Source organism: Choristoneura fumiferana, chromosome 30 (genome assembly GCF_025370935.1).
Source record: "Choristoneura fumiferana chromosome 30, NRCan_CFum_1, whole genome shotgun sequence".
NCBI classification, from domain to species: domain Eukaryota; kingdom Metazoa; phylum Arthropoda; class Insecta; order Lepidoptera; family Tortricidae; genus Choristoneura; species Choristoneura fumiferana.
Genome location: NC_133501.1, coordinates 7,227,246 through 7,244,421, shown reverse-complemented (window position 1 = coordinate 7,244,421; position 17,176 = coordinate 7,227,246). Strand labels below are relative to the sequence as shown.

Genomic DNA, 17,176 nt, shown 5'->3' with positions numbered 1-17,176 from the left:
TAAAAATAGTAGTAGTGTTAAATGGCGTCTTTGTTTACACTTTTCATATATTGGACCGAAATACAATATATTTAAACTAGGTTTTTATAACTACTAGTGATTGCCCGCGACTTCGCCCGCGTAAACCATTAGATACGGTAGTAAAATTGAATTCCGGGTTTTACTAAATTCTCATGGGAATTCACAAAAATAACATAATAGATTTGACTAACATTGTACATAAAATACGGGTGTTTTTGTGGTCTTTAATCGCAGCGTTGAATTTTTTTTATTTCATTTCGATCCCACTGGAATATCGGGATAAAAAGTAATCTGTTTTCAAAAAAAGTGCAACGTTTCCTTTTTTTTTTTTGGAAACAATTTGGTTTTTCCTACTCAGAATCAAAGAGCACAATCGATTCCGAAAGTTTAAAAAAATGCCCGCAAAAAATGACAGTTTAGCAACGTTATTTTCATACAATCAGTATGGGCGTGACAGAACTGACTCATAAAATTTTGTATGAAAAAATGGGGACCTTTTTTTAAACGATCGGAATCGATTGTGCTGCTACCAAAAGCGCCCAGGCCCTTAGCGTGAATGAGTAACATACACACACACTTATACTTACTAAATTTCGCATTTATTAAAGGCTGGTCAGAATTATAAAAAAAACCTCGCCATATTGCGGAAAACCAATAGAACTAATTTCTTGCACTGGTAACACTACATTCAAATGTCATCTGTCTATTGCTGTCAAAGTTTAACGTTGTTTGCGCGTGGTATTTTAAAGTGTTATTTTGTTTTTGTGCGTTAAAATGCCGAAGATTATCCGTAGCCTTGGAAGGAAAATAATTCACAATGTATAAAAGTATTTGTCATAGAATAAGTCTGAGGGATTATAAAATATTCTTTTAAATAACATCAGCGACACCGTTGTCAATATGCCTGGTAGGTACCGTATAGTAAGTTTTTTTTTATTCGGATGGATGGCAAACCACCGCCCATAAACATCTGCAACACCAGGGGTATTGCAATAAGTGTAAAGAATGTTGCAATATAAAACGTAGAAGTGCTGCCCTCGCGTCTGGTTTTTTATATTCCTGGTCAGCCTTTAGTAGGATGGTGATATGTTGGTCTACGCGGGCGCGTCGCGGCGGGGGGGCCGGGGGCGGCGCGGCGGCGGTTTGACCTTCATGTGGACGTACTTGACATGAGTCGCGAGCGAGCCCGACTGCGTGAACGTCTTGTTGCAGATGTGGCACTCGAACGGTTTCTCGCCGGTGTGCACCTGCCATAATGAGTAACACCAACATTAAAAGAAAAACCGACTGCCTTAACCCTTAATTTGGCAGTGTGCAGTATACTTGTCAAAATTTAAGGCTTAATTTTTTTTTTTTTTTTTGGACATAGAATTTTTCGGACTCCGAAATTACGACGAGGCTTGAATCAAGAACTTTTATATTTTTGTCAAATTAACGGTTAAAAAGAACTAAAGATAGAAACTAAAATGGAATAAGTTTTTGGTAAAAAATACATTTTTAATACAAGCTTTTTTGTGCTGACTGTACTTGTATTGTCACGCAAACTACATTTGCATACCTAATTTCAAGTCAACGCCATTAACCTTTGAAGAGTTCCGTCCTGTGGAGACGATCCTGGCCGGACTCCCAGGATGTCACTACCAGATTTACATAAGCAATTTACATAAGTATACCAAGTTTCAAGTCAATCCAACTACTGGAAGTTGGTCGAACTAGATTTGCAAGATATGATTACAGACAGACAGACAACAGGACAGGTGAAACTAAATAAAAGCTTGTAAAATACAAGTCTATCTCAGAGACGTTGCGTTAAAATTTTCGGTCGACAAGCCGGAGCAAAAATAGTAGATTGTACAACAAGAGCATGAAACGAGCCATTATACCCAAAACGTTTATATATAGCTACCCGAGCCGGTACGGCGAGGGTGGTTAGACACGTCGAGGAGAAAATGGGTTTAATGCTCGAGTTTTACACTGCTTCTCACTTCGATGGCGAGGAAAAGATAGCAACAGTGGAAACAATAGTTCACTTATTATGTACCTTTTGATTTTCATACTTTATTACTAAATAATTATATATTTTTAGTTTTATTTGAGTTATTTTGATTGATTTGATTAATTATTAGTTTGATATAAATAAAAAAAATTGAAAAAAAATTAGAAACTTCTTTGTTGGTGGCTGCTTTGCCTTGTTCTTAGACGAAGATTTTACTTTATACACTATAGAGCATAAAAAGTTATTTTATGTATATCTAGCATAAATACGTAGTTACGAAGTTTACGAGCATGAGATATTCACATATACATTTGGAATGGATTAATTACACCTCATATGCTGAAATCCTCCTGCTGTTTAGGCTAAGACAAACAGTGTACCATATGACATAGCCACACATACATACATACAACTTATAAATTATAAATGCTAGTTACGAGACATTCCTCCTTTACTATAAGTACCCACACCACACCACACGTACACGCACACACACACACACACACACACGCACGCACGCACGCACATACATTTTATGCATACGAACATGAACATACAAAGTTGCTATATTAATATTTTTAGTTTTAGTCTGGCCCATAAAATTATCTAATATATAGTTGTATTTCTTATATTTAAATTATTCAAGCAGCCGAATTCGCGTCGAACGCTGATGCTCCAAGATACAGGCTTTTGCTTAGTTTGGAGGTCAGGCCTTAATTTGTGCAAATTGTTTAACTTTTTACTGCTAACAGAAACATTTTTGTCCTCTAATGTTTGTACAACCTTATGTTTGAATAAATGATTATTATTATTATTATTATTATTATATTATTACTATCCCCGACGACATGTCACTCTGGTCAAGTGGAGACACTCACCAACTTGTGCTTGTAGATGGAGGACTGGTGCAGGAACGTTTTGGGACACTGCGAGCACTGCCAGCGACGCACGCCCGTGTGCGACACAGAGTGACTCTGGACAGACAGACATAAATCATCGTCACTTCCGATTAGCATCATCATTAGAGACCGGATTATAATTATGCAACTAGCCTTTGCCTGCTGCTTCGCCCGCGTGGAATTCGGTTATCGCGCGCTGTTCCCTCGGGAACCGTGCATTTTTCCGGGATAAAAAGTAGCCTATGTCACTCTCGGGCCCATAAACTATCTCTATGCCAAAAATCACGTCGATCCGTCGCTCCGTTTCAACGTGAAAGACGGACAAACATACAAACACACAAACTTTCGCATTTATAATATAATATAATATTAGTATGGATGTAAAGATGTGTAATGGTATATAAATAAATAATAAGAAATTAGAATAAATTTAATAAAAAAAAATGTATTAGTGTAATTCTCTGAATTGAACTACTCGTATATATTGTATAGCATGGGATTCTTTAAAGCAATAAATGACTGAATACTGAACCATCTCCGTCTATCATCAACATCATCAGTAGGGTTCGTAAATTAGAAAACTGAACTGAGCATGGGAATATATTTATTATAATTTATTTCTCCATATTTAAAAAAATACAAAAAAATATATCCGAATTTGCCAAAACTACCACGGAACAGATATGTTTCCTTTGCCTTTTTCACCAGAAAAAGGAGCTGTCATAATTTTGACAACGTCTACGTCAGATTTACATGGATTTACATGATCTTTTTTTAATAGAGACTAGACAAAAGTAATGAATCTATTGTGTGGTAGTTTTGGAGTTAGTTAGTTTTAGAATAAGCACATTTTAAAATAATTGTAATTAATTAATAATCGTAGCGAAATTTTAAAAATACCAGCGTCTTTCTCTTTCCAAACAGAATACAGAGAACGAATCAAATTATAGTCTTAGAAATATGAAATCTTGTCAATTAAACTTTGAGGAAGAATAAAATAATGATCTAAATTTAAGTTTTTTGCAAAATGTTACCGAACTAAAATTTTGTGTAAGTAGTATCAAAGTCACGCCTGATTCAATCAATTATCTAGATACGTAGTTAAGTTACTGGTACACACCTGTAGGGCGGCAGGGGTCATGTAGCTCTTGGGGCACTCGGGGCACTTGTAGGGGCGCTCGCCCGTGTGTGTGCGTTGGTGATACTTCAGCCACGTCGAACTCTGAAACAAATAGATATTACTAGCTGTTGCCTCCCTTTGGCTCCCTCTCATGATTAAAAAAAAAACTTGTGTAAAGCCTGACCAGAAATATATGACTATTCGCCATGTTGCGGAATTTCATTGGAACTAATTTCTTACACTGGCAATAATTTTAATGATTGTCAGTGTCACTGTGGCGGTTTCTTTGAACAATAACAAAAAATGGCCAAAACGATTCGTAGTCAACAACGGATCATTGTAAATAATGTTTATAATAAACTACTGGAAAAAACGCTTGGTGAATGAAACTATTTCACTACAAAACCTTTCCAAATTAACATCAGAGCTAACAGGTAAACGTTGTAGACAAGTCAAGATGTCATTGCTCCGACTATACTGAACTATTGCCATATAAATAAGAACAATAGCGCCCTCTTGACAATAGTCATATATTTTTGGTTTACCTTTACATGGAAATTATTGTTTACTTCCTCAGATCAAGAAACTACGTGACTCCCAAGGGATGGTGCATATAAAGAGTTATTTCATAATAGTAGATTGTTCAACGAGGGACTAAAACAAGCCATAATGACACGAGATGTTTAGCCACCCGAGCAGAGCGAGAGTGGCCATAGTTCGAGTGGCATTATGGTTGTTTAGTCTTGCGTTAAACACTCTACTTTTCACTTTGAATGAGAGGGAAAAAAACAATTTTCTTTTCTTTTATTGTTTATGAAGTGACGCTTTAAAAGCTTGCATATTTAGCCAACAGTTTCAAAATTGAAAACTATTTTAAATCTAATTGGACTAAGCGTGATAAAATGAATTAACATTAATATAATTGAATAGATTCATATTCGTAATCATTAGTTGTGTTTCACTAAATTAAATCGTGTTTTATTTTTAATATTTTTGCACAGTTGTAATTTCGAGGTTATTTTCATGCCCTAAAAATCCGCCATTCACAAACACCGTGTTGGCTGTTTAAGGGTTTCCAACGTAAATAAAAAAAATACTTTAATCCCTAGAGAATAAAAAGGAGCTTTAGTCCCGATATGCAGAGACTAAAGTAACATTTTAAAAGCATGAGAAGTGAAAAATACTTTTTCATTTCATTTGATTCCATCAAATTCATTACGCCCTTCGATGTAATACACAAAAAAATCCTCGGATTTTATTTAGGGGGCTGCAATCTAGCCTTCATGTTACGTCACTGCTAACGAACAAGTGTGATGAAATAGTAGATTGATAAACAAGGGTTGTAATTGATCATTTACACTCGAGTTAAACTCTACTTTTCATCACAAATGCGAGGAAATAAAGAAAAACCGTTATAATTTATCGCGCCAAACCGTTTTTTTTTTAATGGCCTCGCGCTCTTTGGCTTTAGCACATTCAGCCAGCACTGGCCAGCAGCATTATGCCAGCATGGAGGCAAGTATTACGCATTACAATCTCCTTGTTTGCCAGTTCGTGAATACAAAGGAGCACCATTCGATTTTTAAATTGACTTACATTCCTAAGGCAGTTGTCTCACCGCCGGCGAGGAAACGATTGGCTATCGACTATTTTCTCGCTCAAGAAACGAGCAAAAGATATAAGATCCTGTGTGAGTAAAAGAGACACATACATATATTAATAGTTGATCGCTGGCTGTTCACACTGTCGGTGAGAACTCGCTCTTACATCTTTTGTCGCGGCTTGGCGGCCGCCCCGCACGAGCGAGTCGAGTGGAGCGAGTAATCGCCCGTCGCACTCGAACACTCGCTTACAGCCAGCGACAAAACTACACTCGCTTCTCGCTGCTCGCCCACTCGTTTCTAGTTACTCGCTCTGCTCGCTTCTCGCTCATCGTCGGCGGTGGGACAAGTGCCTTAAGATGTAAATCGAATTTACAACACGGATTTTTTCAAAGCTTGAGTGATGAAAACTGACTTACCGGGTACCCCTTCCCGCAGATCTCGCAGATCTCCTCGACCCGCTTGACCGGCATCTTCTTGGGGTACATGTGGTACTTGTAGAGGGCGCTCTTCTTGGGCTTGATCTTGAGGTGCACGCGGTCCACGTGCGTGCCCAGCGACGACGCCGTCGCGAACGACTTGTCGCACTAACGGATACAAACTATCAGTTGCCTATCTTGTCGCTAGTGTTGCCTACCCTATTCTTAGTGTTGCCTACCCTGTTCTTAGTGTTGCCTACCCTGTTCTTAGTGTTGCCTACCCTGTTCTTAGTGTTGTATACCCTGTTCTTAGTGTTGCCTACCCTGTTCTTAGTGTTGTATACCCTGTTCTTAGTGTTGCCTACCCTGTATCTAGTGCTGCCTAAGAGTCTTGCGGCGCATTCTTCTTGGCAATGACGGTCTTTCCGAAAACGTTGGTAGTTTAAAAAATGACGTGTAAAAGTGCCCATTGCGGCCTATTTACTGAATAAATGATTTCGATTTTGATTTTTGCCCACCCTGTTCTTAGTGCTGCCTACCCTGTTATTAGTGTTACCTATCCTGTTCTTAGTATTGTCTATCCTGTTCCTGGTGTCGCCTACCCTGTAGCTCTGGTTACAGGGCTGCGGCTACGGCACATGCTGAGCCGAGTCCTTTTGGCATCACACTACAGCACAATGTCTCTAATTTTTCGCTCTTCTTCTATTTATGTTTTTACTGTGTTTTTGTTGTGATGTGTTTTTATGTCAATAAATGTTGTGAGTTTGAGTTTCCTATTGTTTCCTATCGGGATAAGAAATAGTATTATTTTAGTCAAAATACCATAAACGGGACTTATCACGCTATTTTTACACGAGTAATATTTACCTCGACGTTTCGGCAACGTTACAGTTGCCGTGGTCACGAGTAGACCTCTGGCCTCTGGTGAATTTTTTGAATTTGAATTTAATGTCTCCTGAGTTACAGGACAGAATAGAAACAGTAAAAAGTTGATTGGTCCAGGTACTAACCTCGTCGCAGTTGTACACCTGTCGCACATGCGCAGTCTCCAGATGGCACTCGAGCTGCTCGGTGTTAAGGAAAGTCTCGCCGCACTGCGGACACGACCTGTAGAGAGAGACAACGCTATACTGCACCAGCTACGCTTAGAATACAGCTGCACAATAACCTAACCATGAAAATTTCATTTTTAATACAAGCTTTTTTGTTGACTGTACTTGACTACTTGTTAAGATTGATTTTTTGGAATATTTTTGTATATTTTATTTCAATTCCAAATTTTTACTTTTACGGTCATCCCGTAAAACCTAAATTGAAAATACAAACTGAAACTTCGAAACTGATTCGTGTCGGTACCGTTGACCATCAGTGGTGTAGCGGTATAGCACGCGGTACGGAATACCGAGGACCTGGGTTCGATTCCCAGTGATGGTCTTATTTTTCTGGTTTTTCTGTGCATCTATATTTCAGTATGTATTTTCAATTTTGACTACTTGTATTGTCACCCAACTACATGAACGCCTCGGGTAGAATGACTCGTTTTATGCTCTTGTTGTACAATCGACAAAGACGACCAGATGGCCTAGTGGTTAGAGAACCTGACTGCGATGCTTGAGGTCCCGGGTTCGATTCCCGTGTCGGGGCAGATATTTGTATGAAAAATACGAATGTTCGTTCTCGGGTCTTGGGTGTTTAATATGTATTTAAGTATGTATCTATCTATATCGCGAGTGCTGCCTTCTGGCCGAAAGACGTCGTGTTCCGGCGGTACCGGGGCACCATGCCGCAGATGAATGCGACGTCGGGGACGGTGACACAACGGGGTCACGCCGTTTTGTCACCAAATTAGTTTTAAATATTGATTATAAATATGTATGTTAGTCTGTAAGGTATTTATTGTATGGGCCAAGTTGCCCGAAATAAATGAATATTATTATTATTATTATTATATAATTATATTTATCCATTGCTTAGTACCCATAACACAAGCTTTGCTAAGCTTACTTTGGGACTAGGTTAATTGTTGTGAATTGTCCCGTGATATTTATATTATAGCTAGGCTAGGCTAGTTAGAGCTGGTCCACAAATTTAAAGTTGCTCAACGTGCATTGAAAGGGCTATGCTCGGAGTTTCTCTGAAAGATAGAATTTGTAACGAAGTGATCCGACAGAGAACCAAAGTATCGACATAGCCCACCGCATTAGCACGCTGAAGTGGCAATGGCCGGCCATATAACCCGAAGAACCGATAACCGTTGGGGTAGACGAGTTCTTGAGTGGAGACCACGGATCGGCAAACGTAGCGTAGGACGTCCTCAGACTCGGTGGAGCGATGATCTTCGCAGGGCGGCTGGCAAGAGCTGGATGAGAGTGGCCGAGGATCGTGCTCAGTGGCGTGCCATGGGAGAGGCCTGTGTCCAGCAGTGGACGAACATAGGCTGATGATGATGATGTGATGATGATTTATATTATTTATTTAATTGAATCTAGTATTGTATTGTATTGTATCGCCGGTCGCAGTACCTGAGCGCGGGGTCGCAGCCGTCCCTCGGCGGCGCGGCGTGACGCACGACGGCGTCCAGGTTCTCGAACTGCACGCCGCACGCCGCGCACTTCAACTCCGGTATCGGCAACTATCAACATAATGCAATTATATTATTTACTAGCATTTACCCGCGGCTTCGCACGCGTAAACTATTCGGTGTGGTAGCTGTAATTGAAATTTTCGGGATTTTACAAAATTCCCTGGAAATTTCCAATATTTATATCGTGGTCTTCATTGAGGTTGTGTTGTGAATAACTGTACAAAATTCAAGACTCTAAACCCAGTGCTGAAGTTTCAAAATTTTCACTATCCAAATTCAAATGCAAAATTCAAATTCAAATGATTTATTCAGTAAATAGGCCGCAATGGGCACTTTTACACGTCATTTTTTTAAACTACCAGCGCTTTCGGAAAGACCATCATTGCCAAGAAGAATGCGCCGCAAGAAACTTGGCAGAAAGTCATTTTTTCAACATAAAATAGTTACAAATAAAATACTTAAACACTACAGTATACAATTAAATAAAAAAAATACAAAATAATAATAATACAGGGATGTATGGGGTCCCTTAGTTACAATACTAAACACTAACTATTATCGACGTTCAGTGGAAGTGTAGAATGCTTCCACCGTCTTAAATTAAAAAAAAAAGCAGCAGTAGCAGTTTGGAAGAAGCCCTCTCATTCCGAGAGAAGGCCTGTGCCCAGCAGTGGGAAAGTCACATTTTTCATATAAATCATTACTTCCTTTAAACTAATTATTGAAAGTATTTTGGTTGATGACCTCATCTAGTTCTGCCACACCAATGCAATTTCATTTTGATCTGTATGCGAATATTGAGCACCAGCATTACTTGACCTTTATCTTGACGTTAATCTGTGGTGAAGTGGTGGTATATATCCGATTGCGAGTCCAAATCGAATTCCGTGGTATAATCTACGCTTAAATTGTGAAGAATTCTAATCTTCACCGAAAAAAGTACAACTTGGACCGATTACGTCACAGTTTTCAAATGCAAATAAAGGTTATTGCTTATTTTTCATATAAGAAAGAAAGAAGACATTTATTCCCTAATACGAAAGACACACAAATACAATAAAATTTACACAATACACACAAATAAATAAAAAATACATGAAAACACACACGATAAAAGTAACGTAATACACAATAATAAATTCATCACTTTATATTCCAAACGATTCGAAAAGCATTCGAATATTTCTCAAAAAGTTGTCCATTTTAAAAAAATTCAGTTGTCCACTTATTTAAAAAAAAAAGTTCTGACGCTATTTCACTACAGAAAATAAGTAATATTGTTTTTAAATATATAGAAAACCTTGCGGTAAAAGTGATAAAAAGTCGGTTAATCTTTGTCGTTGGATCCTATAGAAAATTTCGCTGTGGTTACAAAATTACGATTTTTTCCTCACAAGATTTCGTGACGTTTTTCTGATTTTATGATCTCGTCCTTAGGGTTAATAATTTCTTGACAAAACTGATTTCTTGTCAATTTCATGACGGGGCCACTTTTAGAGAAATACCTACTCATTTATCTCTAAGTGGTTTTCGATTTACTATAGACTGTCGTTCTCCTTTTATATTTGAGAACATTCCTTTATTTCATGTATTGTATGTGTTCGTGTTTGCGTGTGTGTGTGTGTGTCACAGCCCCCCCCCCCTACCTCCGGTGCGCCATGGTCTTGTGTTGCTGCAGCCCGCGGCGGCCGATGAAGGTCTCCCCGCAGACGTCGCAGGCGCCCCCCGCCGCGTTCTCGAGGGGGTGCTGGACGCGTATGTGCGTGTTGAAAGTCGTCTTCTTCCTAAGAAAATAATAATAATATCTTCCATCGTGAAGCCGTGGCGGCCTAGTGGTTTGACCTATCGCCTCTCAAGCAGAGCATCGAGAGTTCAAACCCCGGCTCGCACCTCTGAGTTTTTCTGAAATTCATGTGTGAAGGAATACATAGTGAGGAAACCTGCACAAACCTGCGAAGCAATTCAATGGAGTGTGAAGTTCCCAATCCGCACTGGGTCCGCGTGGGAACTACAGCCCAAGCCCTCTCATTTCAGCAGTGGGAGGTATGTAGGCTGGGATGATGAATATTATCTTGGGATTACACCAATGAGGGCTATCGCGTATGAATTCGCCGCTAGAGGCGCTAGTGTAGCGTGAGGTCTCCGAAATGTCAAATCTCATAGTTTTTGGGTGAGCTACGCGGGTTTATTTATAATTAGAATAATTTTGTGAATATTTGCAATATCTGAAATTAATTATGGCAAATATGCGTTCCGGGCAATGAATGTCTGTGTTTTGAGACAGTTTTGTCTTTCGGAAACCTTTGTCCTCCCTTTTTTCCGAACAAAACGGGGACTATGCAACACTGTGGCATGCTCGATATTTTTATGGTACGGTTTTAAGGTGTATTAAATATGATTTTAATCTAAACTTTGTTTTCACGCCCGTAATAACAGACTTTGAAAGCCATACTTAAAAACCTCACGCAACAGTGCGCCATCTAGTGAGACAAAAAACGATAGCCCTCATTGACCTAGCCCCAAACTAGTTGATGATGAGTCAGTCAGTCAGTCACTTACTTGAACGTGAGCCCGCAGTATTTGCACTCGAACGTTTTGCCCGAGTGGAAGTCTGAGTGCATCATTGCCATGCCTCTGAAAAAAAAACATCATTCGAAAAGCTGACTTCAAAGAACCCTACCTTTGTTAGGGATGGTATTTAATCTTAAAATTTAAATGGAACGAAACGGGAATAATTTGATTGCTTAGTAGCGACATCTCTTGTCTGGGTGAGCGGTTGGTTCCGAAAGAGTGTGACGTCTCTCGATGAGAGCGGAACATAGATGTCGCTAGTGCTGCTGCATAAGTAGCGTAGTAGAAATAAGCAACCTGAGATATGTATGCATAGGAAAAATTCGTGTCTAGATTCCTGTCCAGCGGTGGTGTAGGGGTTATAGCACGCAGCACGGATTGCTGAGGACCTGGGTTCGATTCCCAGCGCTGGTCTCTTTTTCCGGTTTTTCTGTGCATCCATGTCTCAGTTTGTATTTTCGAAACGGGAATACTTTTCTTAATAAAAAAAAAGCCAAATCGGTTTATAACTGACGAAGTTCTGCCAACACAAAAAAAAGTTCAGCTTGCAGATGAAATTGAGCGTGTGTCTCCATATACAGTACGGTCACTTGGAGTTAACACTTGACAGATGGGCGTGCCTTCAGTCAATTTTCAACTTTGACGTCATACAAATAAAGCCATTTTTAGTATACAGCTGCCCACGTTTACAGATTATGTAAAAACTATTTTATTTGTATGACGTCAAAGTTGAAAATTGACTGAAGGCACGCCCATCTGTCAAGTGTTAACTCCAAGTAATCGTACTGTACCGTGTGTTACGTCTCCATATACCGTGTGTTACTTCTCCATATACAGTGTGTTACGTTTCCGTATACAGTGTGTTACGTCTCCATTACTCTCCATATACAGTGTGTTACCATATACAGTGTGTTACCATATACAGTGTGTTACCATATACAGAGTGTTACCATATACAGTGTGTTACCATATACAGAGTGTTACCATATACAGTGTGTTACCGGTGTCTTGTGACCAGCGGGCACAGCTTGCAGATGAACTTGAGCGTGTGCGTCTCCATGTGTCGGCGCAGGCGCGTCGGATGCTTGAAGCGCGCGAAGCACAGCTGGCACTCGTTCGCGCCCATACTCTGCAATAATACGTCAATTAAAAAAAACATAATCGGCCAAGTGCACCAAGGATTCCGTATAAGTTTTAACGTATTAATGAATATCCAGTTTTAGCAGAGCCCCTCTCTTAAGCAAAATGTACGCTATATATTTTTCGGTTAAAGCAATTTGTATAGAAACCCCTTTTTTAATGACTATCTTTTTATTGCGTTCACTTAGAAGCTTAATTTTTTCACAGCTTCAACAAACTGTAGACTTGAGTACATGGTTTTATTTTCAACTCTATACCTACACGCGTTCCCGAGATAAAGAATCTTAAGCATAAGTAGCGTAGTAGAAATAAGCAACCTGAGATATGTATGCATAGGAAAAATTCGTGTCTAGATTCCTGTCCAGCGGTGGTGTAGGGGTTATAGCACGCAGCACGGATTGCTGAGAACCTGGGTTCGATTCCCAGCGCTGGTCTCTTTTTCTGGTTTTTCTGTGCATCCATGTCTCAGTTTGTATTTTCGATAAAGAATCTTGCCAAACAAACAGACGGACAGACAACAAATGGATCCTTGTAACAAAAACTTATTGTCTTGAAGTACGGAACCCTAAAAGCGAAGAGCACTGACCGGGTCATGCACCTTCTGGTGGTTCTCGAAGGTGGCCTCGGACAGGAAGCCCTTGTAGCACTTGTCGCAGCGCACGTGCGCGCGCAGGTAGTTGGCGCTCTCTTTACGCAACTCCATGTCCTTGCGTTGCTCGTCTTCGCTCACCTGCAATAGTAGATTGTACAACAAGAGCATAAAACGAGCCATTTTACCCGAGACGTTCATATAGCCACCTGAGCCGGTACAGCGGGGGTGGATAGACACGTCGAGGGGAAAGTGGGTTTAATGCTCGAGTTTTACACTCTGCTTTTCACTTCGATGGCGAGGAAATGAAATAGCAACAGTGGAAACAATAGTTCAGTCACTACGTAAATTTTATTTTTCATTCATTACTATATAATTATATTTTTTTAGTTTATGTGATTTATTTTGATTGATTTTTAGTTTTATATAAATAAAAAATGTATTAAAAAAATATAAAGAAACTTCTTTGTTTGTGGCTGTTGACACCTAATTACCTTGGTCTTAGACGAAGATTTTATGTCGCCTAGATCCAGCATAAACACCAAGCTAGTAAGATTCTATGCTGGATTTAGGCTGCATAAAATGAGTTTTTACGCTCTAGTGCATAAAGTTAAATCTTCGTCTAAACACAAATGAAAGAAAAAAGTTAAAGTAATCTAAAACCAATGCAAGTAAGCGACAACAGCTACAAACAACAGAGGTTTGTAAAATTAACTATTTCTTTAGTTTTTTTATATTTACTGTTCAGATGGATTTGTTCGAAATATTGTGGGCATGAATATAATAATAATAACAATATGCCATTTATTTCGGACAGAATCCATAGAGGTTAGTTACAATGAAAATACAAACAAGTGGTGTTAGTAATTAGGTACAGTTATAATAATATATCCGACTGCCCAGCGCCGTCAACCCATGATTATGAGGTTGCGGCAGCGTGCAGCCCCATCCAGCGCCTCATCATCGGGGAGTCCCACGGCCGCCCAGCGTACGCAGGACACTGTTGGAACTATCATGCAACCGACTGAGCAACGAGGCGCATCGCTTTCTTATGATTGCATAAAAACTATCTACATTGGCTTAGCAAACATAGCTGATGCGCTGCAGTAGCGTGGTAGTCCAAACAATATCCTGAACGCGTCATTGTATTGGACGCGCAGCGCACCGTACGCCCGCCGCGTAAAGCCAACCCATACACTACTATACTTGGTTTCGATAGGTATTTAACTAAATGTAAACAAACTTCAGCTGCCAGATTTGGTACATTCAAGGATTTTAAACATTTTACTTATCTATCATTGTAATACAAACTAGACTAAGTAGTGTATCTCAATACAGAAATGTAAATGTTTAGATAGTATAATGGGGGAATTTCAATATTTAAGACATTAATTGACGTTGTTTTGTTTACATTTAGTTAAATAACTATCCAAATCAAGTATAAGTATAAGTTTTGCAGGTGGTAGGACCTTGTGCAAGGTCCGCCCGGATTGCTACCACCATCTTGCTCGCTAATCCTGCCGTGAAGCAGCAGTGTGCACTGTTGTGTTTCGGCGTGGAGAGCAAGACAGCCGGTGATATTACTGGCACTTGAGGTATCCCATCTTAGGCCTCTAGGTTGGCAACGCATCTGCAATACCCTTGGTGTTGCAGATGTTTATGGGCGGTGGTGATCTCCTACCATCAGGAGACCCACTTGCTTGTTTGCCATCCAGTCGAATAAAAAAAAAGTTAATTAATATACTTGTATAATTACATATTTAAGTTCTTGAAATTAGGTTAGAATTCCTGGAGATAACGATTTTACAAAATTGCTTTCAAAATAAGTAACCTAGTAGAATCTTAATAAAAGTACAGTCAACGTCATAAATAAGTGATCACTTTTGTACCTTGACACTTTCACTCGGTACACAATTTCGTATGGCTTTTCAAACATTACGTTAAAATGACAACTGACAAGGTGCAAAAGTGATCACTTATTTATTGACTTTAACTGTACCATATAAAGACTGACCATATAAAGTATGAAAAAACATAACTCACCTTTACAATACTAATATTATAATTATTTTCAAACTTAACATAATCCTCTTCGCAGCTAAAAAACCTTTTGAAGCCCTTCTTCTTCCTCTTGAAATCCACCTTCTGCCTCACTTTAACATCTTTCGTCTCTTTCTTCTGCCCTTTAACATTACCAACTTTTCTCCTTTTCCGTAAAACTTTTTTTGGTATATCAACCTTCTCAATTTCTTCTGTAATCGGTTCGGCTAAATCTTCTTTTATTATAATGTCTTCGATGTCATGAGTGTCATTAATGTCGTGGTTGTCGTAAATGTCGTCAATTTCAGTGTTTTCTGCAAAGATGATGTCTTCCTTGACATCATCATCAAAACTATACTCAATGGGGTTATGGTCTATAATATTTGTAGTTAGATGGAGGGTCAGCTGATGTGATATTCTGTCTATGGTGCGTATGATGTCTGTTGTTATCTGTGGAAAAAAAAACTTCAATGTTAATATGCACAATACTTCTGGACCTTCTATTATAATTATTATTATATTTATTTATTTATTTTAATCATACCTAATGCTGCTTTTAGTTATATTTAATGCCATTTAGTTTTAATTTAAATCTGCGTTTCAAACTTAACATTAAACATCTTGATATTATTTGTAATTTATTGATATTATAATTATTGTAATTTCTGACATTGTAAATTAGTATGGAAATGTAGTAATTAATCTATCTGAATATTGTACACCATGAATATGGTAGATTACGGTCATGTACTTAATTATTTTTATATTTACCTTCTACCGCTCTGTACCCGTTTTCATGCAATAAATGAATTATGAATTAATATGATATTTGAACCGGCAAGACACTGGAGGGAAAAGGACCAAGGCAATTACCGAGTGGTACCCTAGAGAAAACTGGGAAGGCCCATCATAAAATGGGAAGATGACTGTGCATCCAAACTGGAGAAGGGCTGCGAATGACAGATGTCAATGAACTGCGTTGGAGGAGGCCTATGACAAAAGGGATGCTGAAATTAGAGATACTAACATGGTGGTCCTGCGTGAGGATCTCTCGCAGCAAGTCCTGTGCGCGGCGTCCTCGCTCGCGGAAGCTGCTGGACTTGAGGAGTAGCACCCGGCAGCAGGCGCACAGGTGGCTTGGCAGGCCATCCCATAAGGACACCTGGAAGGCAGGGTTAGGATTGATTTATTGAATCAAGCGTTACTTTGCAGAGGTCCATATCAATGAACTGGAACAATTTAAAAGACAAACAAACTTTTTCACCACCCATTGATTAATTTTATTTGACGGATAAATGTGATGCCGTCTCCGTCTATTAGAACAAAACAAAACAAACAAAGACAGCAAGCATCCATCAGATAAATTTAATCAATGGATGGTAAAAAATGAGGTAAATGTCTAAAAGCTAAATAAAAAGTTTTTAACAAGAAAAACTGGTGTTAAATGTCTCAAACCCACTTAAAATTACGCAAATTCTTTAGAAATCAAACGAAGACGTTGTTGACTATACTTAATCAATCAGATTTTTAAGCCACAGTTGTCCAAGTTTCACTTGCTTATTGCTTACAGCATATACACTTACCGGAGTTCCCAGTATATCAGAAAGAGCTTTGTCTAGATGGTGTTCAACTATTCCAAATAACTCGATATCCGTTGCTAGGCAGACTCGGCATGCTAGCAGTTTTTCAGCCTTTTCTAGTTTCACAGTCGTCATTTCGTGACTAAAACAGGGCCTAGTTTTATTTAATGTACCAATGTGTTGTCTAAATAACGTTATTTAGTGCCGTAGAAGACAAAACTTGCATTATTATGTATAGCATAGCAAAACATAGCGTATAGCATAGCATCGCATTTGACAGCTACATTAAAGCAGATGAAAATTTACGGTGTTTAAAAAAATATATTCTGTTTGTAAAACACGGTAAAACCTACTCTCAGTGTAATATGTTTATAAATCACGACGTACATTTCTATCCTACAAAAAAATTTGATAAACAAACGTAATTAGCGTCTATGTTAATGTGGCACATTACTTTATTGCCAGCTGTAATAATTTCAAACGTCAAAAACTAATTCAAATCAACAAAGTATCCGAATGTTTCGCGGACCATGGAAATCATATGGAAATCAAATGTACATTCCATCGAAATGTACAGTCGAATTCATAAACATTTATGAAGCCGCAGGTAACCACA

The 17,176-nt window shown here is 38.9% G+C and overlaps 1 protein-coding gene across 1 annotated transcript; it reads right to left on the bottom strand.

The window, feature by feature from the left end:
- On the bottom strand, nucleotides 1-16,807 carry LOC141444723 (uncharacterized). The gene is made up of 13 exons (XM_074110336.1): nucleotides 16,564-16,807; nucleotides 16,008-16,142; nucleotides 14,984-15,430; nucleotides 12,938-13,081; nucleotides 12,213-12,340; nucleotides 11,200-11,274; nucleotides 10,288-10,424; nucleotides 8,579-8,690; nucleotides 7,067-7,163; nucleotides 6,057-6,224; nucleotides 4,037-4,138; nucleotides 2,896-2,991; nucleotides 1-1,268 (listed from the first exon to the last, which is right to left on the bottom strand). The coding sequence occupies exons 1-13, from the start codon at nucleotides 16,693-16,695 to the stop codon at nucleotides 1,116-1,118; spliced, it is 1,926 nt and encodes a 641-aa protein (XP_073966437.1). The 5' UTR covers nucleotides 16,696-16,807; the 3' UTR covers nucleotides 1-1,115.
- Between the last annotated feature and the right edge of the window lie 369 nt (nucleotides 16,808-17,176).